An 11,413-nucleotide genomic window follows, 5' to 3' on the forward strand; every position below is an offset into this window, starting at 1 on the left:
GAGAGAGAGAGAGACGTTTTTAAAACCCAGAGTCTCACATCCAAGTGTTATCTATGCACTCCCACTCCACCCTGTAATTTGATTCCTGTCTATAATCAAGATTACTGCACCTTTCAGAAAGACGTATCGGGCCGTAAAACACCTGTCAGGAGTGTGATGCTGCCATCCATCATCATAAACCTCGTTATCAGGCCACAGAGAGGCACGACAAGCAGAGATCTATGAAAGGTCTTAAAGGGACACTTCACCATTTTTTTTTTATTTTTTTTTTTTACATCATGTTCATGATCATACAGTACCAGTGTGTACCAGGGGAGGCTGGAGGAGGTAGAAATCGGAGGACGGGCTGAGAGGAATGAGGAACGGTGTCAAACGTCCTCCGATTTCTACCTCCACCAGCCTCCCCTGTGGTCTACATATGGAGACACTGGTATTGTGCTGGAGATAATGAATATGAGGTAAAAGAAACAACAACAAAAAAAGGTTGTGTCCCTTAAACTCATTTAGTGCCGAGGGTGAATAAAGTCGCCCAAATAAAAAAACACCACATAAAACACCCGGCCCTCTGGGTGGTGAGCGTTCCGGAACGCTGTGGCAGTTGGTGAGTTAAGAGTGAGACCTGTAGCCGTCGGCAACCTGACCTGATCTCAGACGGAGAAGCCTCCTGTACCGGAAAACACTGTTCAGCGTGGCTGCCTTTAATATGGCGACAGGGGGGCCGCAGAAACACGTCCGTCCCCCTCCTCTGAAGGATATCACCCCTGTGTAGGATAAATAATTCACCTGGAATCATTAGCCTGTGATGCTTGCAGGGTGGGAGCGCGTACGTCTCCTCTCCTCCAGCTACCAAGATGACTGCCACGGAACTCATCCATAAAACATGAAAGGCTTGATAGCATCCACCAGTTCTAGTGGCGGTGGAGGGAGGGAGGGAGGGAGGGAGGGGGGCTATAGACTCTAATGTCCTGGCCTGGCTAAGCCATACGAGGCCGGGTGGAGCCCAGGGGAGAGGCCAGCCTCCAGGCCGGGGGAGAGGCCGGCCTCCAGAGCCAGTGTGGGGCTTCCTCTGTAGTGTGTGATCCACTCTGCAGTCCTCAAGGCCAAGGTATAAATAGTCACCTCACGCTGCGAGCCTCAGAGAAGAGTCTCTCTCCGCCGGCCAGCCGTGGCCAGCATGGACAGCCTTCACCTCAGAAACCACCACCGAGGCACCGTTTGAACTGAAACGCTGTTTGAACTGAGATATTTTTAGGCGGTGGAACTGTCCCCTGAGATGTCTTCTGCTGCTCCATCGTCTCAGTCACAGAAATGTCTTCATTTTTTTCCCACTGATGTATTTTCCTTTCTTCCTAAATCTCTGTTTTCAATTCAACCGCAGCCTGTCGTGTGTGTGTCTGTAGTAGAGCTGGATCCTTCCCTCTCCTGTCGTGTGTGTCTGTAGTAGAGCTGGATCCTTCCCTCTCCTGTCGTGTGTGTGTCTGTAGTAGAGCTGGATCCTTCCCTCTCCTGTCGCCAGGTTTGTTTTATTAGTTGTCATGTTCCACCGGAGGAAGAGTCGTCGTCTCTCCTCCAGCCTGAAGAGCGTTGACAGACCCATCTGGAGCGGAGCCAGAACCTCCGCCAAGTCCAATATTCCTGACACAAACATGATAACATTTCACTGGATCACATCAAAGTACGACACATCCCACCGATCCAAACCCACTCGGCACGCGCTGGGCCGGGCTGATAGGCTCGGAGCGGAGGGATCTCAGATGAAATGGGTTTTGTTGCTGCCAGTCAAGTTGACATGGCGTCCTTTGTAGCCAACCTGATATGTATATCCAGAGGTAAAAGACATTTAAGACCGCAGGCTTAGTTCAAGTATATCTTCAGATTCACTCTACAGCTTTCCAATCTTCTAAAAACCAGGATACAGTCCAGACAGATAAAAAATAAATAAACCTCTTCGCATACATGTTTCAGTGACTTCCTTTGAAGCACACGAGCAAAACAACATTTATAAGGATGAGTTAATCATGGACTGGTTCTTTTTTTTTGCGTGTTCCAGAGAAATGTGTTAGGCAGCGCATGCAAGCCAGCAGGCAAGGACAGCATCCGCAGAAGAGCAATTACTTTCTCCTGTGTTTGTTTTCTCAACAGTTGAATAAGCGGATCGATGCCGTGTTATTCCAGCGATGAAACGTTCAGGATCAAAGTCTTTATCTCAATTGGAGGAAGTAAAACCGGATCAATGAAGCTATAACGATTCTATGAGAGAGAGCAACCGTTAAAATGCCTCAACTCAACCATCACTAAACTCATAAGCATAATTAGAGGCATTACAGGGCAATTGAACAAACAATAATGAAGAGGGTTTGGGCGTTGATTAAACATGCTCAGTATGAATATTTCATCTGCATGTAAAAGACTCAATGTGAAAGACTATTACAAACTAAATCCTCTGTATTCATCTACGGCATCAACGTCAGAAAATGGCCCATCACTGGATTACGACGTGTTAAAAAGGGGCAATCTGCAATTGGTACTGGATATCTGTTTACTGACTAATTAATGATACACAGCCATTGATTCTTGAAGAATATAACTTATAAATGCTTTTTGTTGTTGTCCGAACCCCAGATTGCCCCTTTAAAAGATGCCAGGTGTTTGACGACCAAACAGAGGGCTGAACACTGCACCCTGCAGCCTCTCTGAACACCTCCATTTCCTCCAGAGCACAAGTATCATTTGCTGTAGCTAATGTTTACATATCTGGCCAATTAGCCCGCTCCACCACAGCACCATGGCTAATATGGCTACAAGCTCTCTCATTACAATCCAGAGGCTTATTATCTTCCACCCTGCCTGCAGTCCACACACCGCCCTGAACAAGGTCCTGGAAACTCAAAGCGGGGGAAGAAAAAGTGCAAGTGTCAGCGTTTTCCCCCTCTCTCTCTGTTCCCTCCCCCCGGGGGTGCAGCGGATCTGATGGAGGATGTAGATGGAGACCTCTGTGTGGAGGTCGCTCTGATCTGACTGCTCTAAAGTGGCTTCTCTTATCAGACGGACGGCACCGCCTTTCAGCCCGAGCCCGGTAATGTAGGGTCATAAAACCTGGCTGTTCTCTCGCTAACGCAGCCCCATCTGTTGTTTATGGAGCGCTGGCTAACGCTAGCAGGACCAGATCCAATACCGGCAGTACCATTCAGATTCTCTCTCCCCCCCACTCTCTCTCTCTCTCCCCCCCCCTCCCTTCCCCATCCCTCTCTCCCTCCCCCCCTCCCTCTCCCCCTCCCTCTCTCTCTCAGGCCCATCCCGGCCCCCTCCCCATCCCTCTCCCAGGCCCATCCCGTCCCCCTCCCCCTCCCCCTCCCTCTCTGATGCTGATAATCCTCAAACAGACCCCAGGGCCACATCAGACCCCAGGGCCACATCAGACCCCACAGAATGTTGTTAATTATTACCACAAACAGTCCATAACAATATGCTCCCCTGCAATTTGTGTCGAGGTTGAAATTTACATTTTACATTTACATTTGTGGCATTTAGCAGACGCCTTTATCCAAAGCGACTTACAAGTACATTTGTTTAAGTAAGTGAATCATCTATCCATCAGTCATCATAAGACAAAGTAATCTATGCTCAGACCAGGGGCCATTGGCGGTCACAATGCTAGAAGAAGGAAAAATTACTTCTTTTTTTTCCTTTTTTTTTTTCAACAGGAGAGAAACTTGTACAGTGGCGGTGAAGAGGTCTTAGGAGGGACTGTTAAGATGTAGCCTTAAGAAATGGGTCTTCAATCTACAGCGGAACATTGGTAGTGACTCTGCAGTCCTGACAGCAGTGGGAAGCTCGTTCTACCAGCGGGGCGCCAGGACAGTGAAAAGCCGTGACCGAGTGGTGTGGCTGCTGCCGAGGTGGAAGAGCGGAGGGATCGGGTTTGGGGGCTGACCATTGCTTGAAATGGTCACAGTGAACTCACAGCATGCAGTAAATCATCAAAACATCAAGCATTTGCATGTATGGTGAACAGAGCGATTACTGCCACATTTTACAAGGCTCTGTTTTGTTGAAATTGAATAATTTGTTCATGTCCCCTTTCAGACTCGAAACCTGTGTGTGTAGAACCTGATGCCCTTGTTAACCTGTGTGTGTGTGTGTGTGTGTAGAACCTGTTGCCCTTGTTCACCTGTTTGTGTGTGTGTGTGTGTGTACAACCTAGTGCCCTTGTTAACTTAACAGAGCCTGGTGTTCTGGCTGGGGACGGAGGTGGTAAAATGGGTAAGAACACCATTAACTCTGAGGACTGTAGTCTGGTGGAGGGGGGCAGGGAGGGGGGGGGGGGGAGAGGCAGGGAGGGAGGGAGGGGGGGAGAGAGGCAGGGTGAGAGGAGGCAGGGAGGGGGAGTGGGGGAAGCAGGGAGGCTGAGGTAGGAAGGTAGGGAGGCTGGGGGAGAGGCTGGGGGGGGGGGGCAGACACACACACAGGCACACACACACAGGCACACACACACACAGGCACACACACACAAGCCTGGGGCAGAGCAGAGGAGAGCAGAGACCTGAGAAACAGCTAATCAATGCCCCCCCCCCTCCCCCAAACTCAGATGGATTCCCACCATCTCCTCCCAAGCAGCTCTCTCTCTCTCTCTCCCTCTCCCTCCCCTCCTCCTCCCCCCTCTCTCTCTCTGTCTCTCTCTCTGGCACACAGACTGTGATTAAAGAGTGATTGAGGGTGTGTGTGTGAGCCACTGTTCATCCCTACACTAACACACTTCACAGACTACAACACAGCGCTAATTGGTAGCGGCTATTAGCCTTGCGAACGCAGAACGATAGAGATGAACTGCCAGAAGAATGAACCACCTCAGTGTCCTCGGTGGGATGGTGCTTCAGCCTGGTTGGGTTCTTATGATGTAGCTGTTGAGGTTAGGGGGAGGCTGGGGGAGGTAGAAATCGGAGGACGGGCTCATTGTAATGCATGGGATGTGTTTGATGCCATTTCTCACTCCGTCCCATGCATTACAATGAGCCCGTCCTCCGATTTCTACCTCCAGCATCCTCCCCTGGTTGAGGTCAGGCCTCGGGTGAGGTTATTCCAGATCAACAGGGTTCACTGATCACTCTGACATATCGTTTTTTTGTTAACCTTTATTTTACTCATACACAATGTCTTTTTGTTGTCATACTCATGTTGTTGGACTGTTGTTAACACGAATTCACACTACAGAGCTGAGCTGAGCTGAGCTGGGCTGGGCTGAGCTGGGCTGGCCTGGTTATGCATCCACCATAATTAGCTGGAACAGATCGTGTGAAAGGAGCCCATCCGAGCCAGCACATTATGGTTGGGGTCGGCCCTGTAGTGTGTAAAGCCTCTTAGACCAGCGTTTAGTCATTGTTGCTGATACAACACAGTTAGCACGGCAGCCTACCGGGCTTCACACAGCAGGCACACACACACACACACACAGGCGCGCGCGCACACACACACACACCAGCAGCAGGCACGCACGCACACGCGCGCGCACACACACACACACCAGCAGCAGGCACGCACGCACTAGCATAGTCATTGTTGCTGACACACACTTAATTGTGTCCAATTAACACAGACGTGACATTAACTCCACTTGACGACGGAGCAATCATCTTCCCAAACCAAATCATTTGTTGTGCTGACAAATTCCTCCCAAACCCTGACAGAGCGCTGCTCCTTTCAGAGGAAAGTGGGGAAGACTGCGGAAGCCTTTGTTGCATCGCAGAAAATTCACTCTCCGCCAATTTAGACATTATTCCACTCCGATTTCTACGGTAGTCCTATAAGAACACATGCCATGAAGATACCGTTCCACCCACAGAGACGCTGAAACATCTCACATGAAACATCCCCCCCGTGGATCCTACAGCGGAGGAGAGAGGACAGAGGAGAGAGGAGAGAGGGATGAGGGCCACACTTCACCCAGGGAAGGAGGGGGTGGAACGGGATAAGCATCTGCTGTCTGGGATAAATTAACTGGGTAGTAATTATCAGCGGTGGCTCCCCGGAGCTTCCTGACCTACAACCCCGGACGGCCGCTGGAGGAACCACTCGGTGAGTCGCATGGTTCTTAATCACGGACGGCAGGCCTGGCTGAATACCAATAACTGATCATAATTATGGTACATTTATTGATCAGATGTCACCTTGGGAGTATTGACAGGCATTAGATTAGATTATTGTACTGTCCTTTAAGGAGGACAGTCATGTCCACGTGTTCGTATGGTACAGTACACCACAGAAAGAGACTAACAGAAGGAAAGTCGACACCCAGGTAGAGCATTTACAATACCGAGCCTCCATACAGACAAGACAGAGAACAATATTATTATTATTATACATTACCTCGAAATAAGAAGGCTTTGCTGTTGTTGTGGAGTCCCGCCACTTGAGTTATTCCATATGTCGCATTTGCCAAGTCCAGTTCATTGATGATATCAATCTGGAAATCGGGATCTACTCCAAAGCCGAACACTGGAGAGGAAACATGATATATTAGTGTTAAGACGGAGTCATAAAACATGATATATTATTGTTTAGCCAGAGTCAAAGATCGGGTGCGCAGTCTGTCACATCGTCACATTGCAGAAATAGGATCAAATTCCGTCCTCTGTGATCGGTTACCTTCCGTTACCGTACCTGAGTCGGCGGTATGGATACGGGCTTATTTCTGTACAGTACATTACAAGGCGAATTACAAGGATACAAGGCTTATATCAGCAATGCTTCAATTTCTGAATCTGAGCGTCTAACGGACTTCACTCCAAACACGCAGGCTGGAAAAACTGTTTGCTTTTGGACACATTCCGAAGCAGCACCTTCCAGGTAAAGGTACGTGGCATCAAAAGCTATCCGACATGACGCACCATGTAGGCGACTCTGTGTTTCATTGTCAGGTCGTTCATGTAAATAATAATAATAATAATAATAATAATAATAATAATGATATACGTCTCCATTTAGTACCAATTCATTAAATCGATTCGTGCGGAATATGGAGAAATAACGGCTTCACGTCAACGCGTGCTGCACCTGTCATTTCTAAACTACGGGGACTTTTGCGCGTGTTGTGGTCTGACCGGAATATTCTACTCAGGTGACGCCATGATTCGTAACTTGATATTTATCGTACAATTCCCTCAGAGAAAAATAATGAGGCTACTATAGATGAACAACCTCTGAGCAAGATATGAGCAGCAAACGCCCCAAAAACCCAGACTAGAGGCTGGCTGCGCGCAAGGTGCGAAGCGGACAGAGTGCGCATTAGAAGCGAAATCACAAGACGGGGAAACACATCCTAAACTACATCCACAACCACACACACCCACCTGGTTTCGCCATCAGCAGAACGGATAACAAAGCCACGGAAATATCCATCTGTGTGAAGTTGTCCTGTACAGTCTCCTCAGAAATAACACGCGACGCCTTGCGCTCCGCGATCAATCCAAACTGACCTGCTTCGGTCTCGCTCTCGAGAACTGCGCGCTCGTCTCAGCGGTGCTGGGTGTACAGGCTCGGCGCGTTCCACAGCACGGGGGTACGGGATCCGTCGACGCGCACGTAAATAACGTTTATTTTACGCAATGGTGAACTCGGTCTTTCCAAAAGACCACCGAGCGACATCTGACATCTCAACGTAGACGACACGTTACTGTCCTCTGTGGAGCGACGTGTTTAGGACACGGACTCCGTGGAGAAGATGTGCTCCCCTGCCCCTTCAGCTGAGATGGGCTGGTCCAATTCTGGAGGTGATGAAAGGTTTTTCGAAGACAGTCCAGGGGCAAAGGGCCCGTTCATGTGATGGCAGGGTTCTGTCAAAAAAGAAACATATAGCATCTTGATTTTCGTATTTGATCTCAATCTTTACATCTGTCAGCAGCCTCGGGTATCTAGGCTATCTGATTCTAACCATAATGGATGCCTCGTGTTTCACAGTGGGACACGATAAAGCAAACTTCATTAGAGCAAACTTCGTTATTTCTGTAAACCCTCAACATTCACAGTCACACCCTTATGAAAGAACAGACAAACTCGGTTTCATGTAAGGGTAACCTACATTACATTTAATCTATGAAATAATTCATAGACAAGGCCTCCCTTCTACACGTGTCCCTCCCTCCCTCCTTCCTTTCCTCCCCATCTAACTCGATCAGCCTCTCCTCCCATCTCCTCCCTCCCCCCTTCCCCTTGGGATTCCCCAGGCTTTTTTTAAGCACAGGTACTCCAATCTTCTTCCTCCGGGGAGCTGTCCTTGTTGGGAACCATTAATCATACTCCTCTCTCCTCCCCGGCTCGCCTAATGTGTGTACATTGTCATGTTGTCTAGGTTACCTGCGTCAACACAAGCGGCTGACGGTGAGAATGTTGACGTTTATTCAGCGGTAGTGGCGGTTCCTCTCGGCGTGGACGGGACCGGCGGTTCCTCTCGGCGTGGACGGGACCGGCGGTTCCTCTCGGCGTGGACGGGACCGGCGGTTCCTCTCGGCGTGGACGGGACCGGCGGTTCCTCTCTGCGTGGACGGGACCGGCGGTTCCTCTCGGCGTGGACGGGACCGGCGGTTCCTCTCGGCGTGGACGGGACCGGCGGTTCCTCTCTGCGTGGACGGGACCGGCGGTTCCTCTCGGCGTGGACGGGACCGGCGGTTCCTCTCTGCGTGGACGGGACCGGCGGTTCCTCTCGGCGTGGACGGGACCGGAGGTTCCTCTCTGCGTGGACGGGACCGGCGGTGGGTTCACGGTGTCAGAGACGCACCGCGGGGACAGTGGGAGGACACACATGCGACTCGTTCATTTAGTATCAATAAACATGACGTTGTATTAACGAACCTTATTGGTTAAGTGGACAACCTGGGATTGGTACATCTATTTTTTGACTTTTAAATTAACATGTTGTCATTGATTCTTGAAGAATATAACTTATAAATACCCAATGAGCTTAGGCTTAGTCTTAGCCTATCAGTGCCCAAAATATAATGTTTTAGTCCACTGTTTTGTAAAAAAAAAAAAAAAAAAAACACTGGTCAAAACTATCCTGTTGATCTCATGGATGGTCAGTCCTGACATCCGTCCTGTAGCTCAGTGTATGAATTTGAGAGTGGTTCCATCTCTCCAGCTCCATCCCTCACAATGTTGACCCAAAAAAGTGGCGGGGAGCCCGCTTTGTTGTTAGAATCCCAGATTGCCCCTTTAAAGACCATATGTTTCTATAACATAGTGCCACACTGTGAGTATATCACATAGGTGTTTTTATTCAGGTGTTACTGCCACAGCTTGTTATTTCCCACAATATTTAGTACACATGAAAGGATTCAGCATCTCTACAAACGAACCGAGTTCTGTGTTCACCGCCAGGAGAACCGTTATGTGACTGCGAATGGCTGGCAGGAAAAGGCAGAGGCAGTGGGAGATGTTCCTCCAGACCCACGGCGAGGCGGGTCGTCAGGGGGATTGCAGTCTTTCAGCTCGGAGCATGCTACCTCAATAGCAGAGCAACCGTAACCATGATACCTCCACCGCCACCGCCACAGAACATTTCTGAGGGAGAAAAAAAAGTCAATTATTTTAATTGGAGCCACAGTTACAATGGGGGGGGGGGGGGGGGGAGGCGGAGGGGGAGGGGGGAGAGGGGAGGGGGGGGGCGGCGTTCCCATCAGTGCCTTTGCTTGCATTGGAATTATGGCATTGAGTGTTGTCGGCTTTTGAGAAGCGGCCAGATCGTTTGTGGAGTTGCGTGGCGCACCAGATGGTGAGGCGCTGTGTGTTCTGTTGACGAAGCAGCGAGAGCTAGACAATGCAGGAGGAGAGTGTGTGTGTGTGTGTGTGTGTGTGTGTGTGTGTGTGTGTGTGTGTGTGTGTGTGTGTGTGTGTGTGTGTGTGTGTGTGCGTGCGTGCGTGTGTGTGTGTGTCAGCAGCCAGAGCCGTACATTACATTAGGAACAGAAAGGGTCAATCTATTTGACTACTTCATCCACTCATAAACCCAGAGTGTTGTTCCCTGAAACTCTTCATTATCTCCATGGCGATGGCGAACGGCAGCCTCTAACGCGTAGAAACCAGAACCACACTCACGTTGTTGACGAGGCCCTGGTGACCCAGCGCCATGGTAGGAACAGTGCCTTCTAAACATCACCTGGTCTATTTCATGTGACATTTACAACTAAGTGGTGACTCACCACCATGTCTCAGCTGGCTGTCGGGGCGGGAGACGTCCTCTGACAAGAGACTCATAATGACACCATGTTCTGTGTTTGCCGAACCTCTGTTCACTTCATCTTCCCAGCCATGTTTGGTGGTCCCTTGGGAGTGTGTGGGCTCAGACAGGAGTACAGTACAGTCCTGGATGTTGTGCTGTGGAAATGCAGGCGGTTATTGCTGGTACAGTAGGCTACGCATCTGAGTCCAGGCCTCAGGGGGAAACCAGATACGCTGTTGTGTTGTCTCAAGCTGGTGACAACAACAACAACAACAACAACAACAACAACAACAACAACAGAACACTCAGCCACCGCAGGGGGAGTTGATACAAGGAAGAGACATGTAGAGGAAACAGATGTCAAGTTGTTGCAAACAGTTGCCCCGCAATTCCACTTGCTCAGACCGAGCCTGGAACCTGCGACCTTGCGACAACACATTGGGCGCGGAGAGCTTGGTGAGGTCACAGGGTTCACAAGTAGAGAGGAACAGAGACCCAACGTATACAAAACAACATGACATCATCCCCTGCAGAAATCCAACATGACATCATCCCCTGCAGAAATCCAACATGACGTCATTGACTGCCGAAATCTCAATCTAACGATGCAGTGCAACAAATGATGTCAAAGCACTTAGTTTAGGCAGGCTGGTGATGATGTAACAGGGGAGGATGTTGTGTAACAGTATGTTGCAGAGAGCATTGAAGGGCAGAGGACCGTGTCCTTCATACAACAGGAGAGAATGGCGTATTATCCAGCAGGACAATTCTCTGGCATACATAGAGGGTAACTTGGCACCCACAATCACAACCATAGAGGACAACGCTCACACACAGCAAACAGACACAGATACACACGGTGGAGCCAAGGGAGGCTGGTGGAGGTGGCAATCGGAGGACGGGCTCATTGTAATGCATGGAATGGAATCAGGAATGGAGTGAGGAGTGGATCACACGTGTTTGATACCGTTCCTCATTCCAGTCCATGCATTACAATGAGCCCGTCCTCGTATTTCCACCTCCGCCAGCCTGGGAGTCCTGGTGCAGAGTGCCTGTTGAGGAGACTGATATGGTGGGTACATGTACGTACGTATGAATGACTGGATGGTGATAGAACTGTTATGGAACATCTGCAGCCTGGGCTCACACCGTCATACACACACACACGTGTTCCTCCATGTGTTCACACCTCTTACTGAGAGA

The 11,413-nt window shown here is 49.7% G+C and overlaps 1 protein-coding gene across 1 annotated transcript in view; it reads right to left on the bottom strand.

Moving 5' to 3' along the window:
- Window positions 1-7,467, bottom strand: part of LOC310824561 (protein kinase C-binding protein NELL1-like) — a gene marked incomplete at its 3' end in the record, with an annotated part of 26,387 nt that extends 18,920 nt beyond the window's left edge. Inside the window, exons 1-2 of the mRNA XM_083697829.1 lie at window positions 7,347-7,467; window positions 6,364-6,492 (exon numbers count right to left, since the gene is read on the bottom strand). Coding sequence (XP_083553955.1) covers window positions 6,364-6,492; window positions 7,347-7,395 — 178 coding nt within the window. The 5' untranslated portion in view covers window positions 7,396-7,467. The remainder of the gene's footprint in view (window positions 1-6,363; window positions 6,493-7,346) is intronic.
- Window positions 7,468-11,413: the final 3,946 nt, after the last annotated feature.

Source organism: Argentina silus (assembly GCF_951799395.1).
Source record: "Argentina silus genome assembly, contig: scaffold_117, whole genome shotgun sequence".
Taxonomy (NCBI): domain Eukaryota; kingdom Metazoa; phylum Chordata; class Actinopteri; order Argentiniformes; family Argentinidae; genus Argentina; species Argentina silus.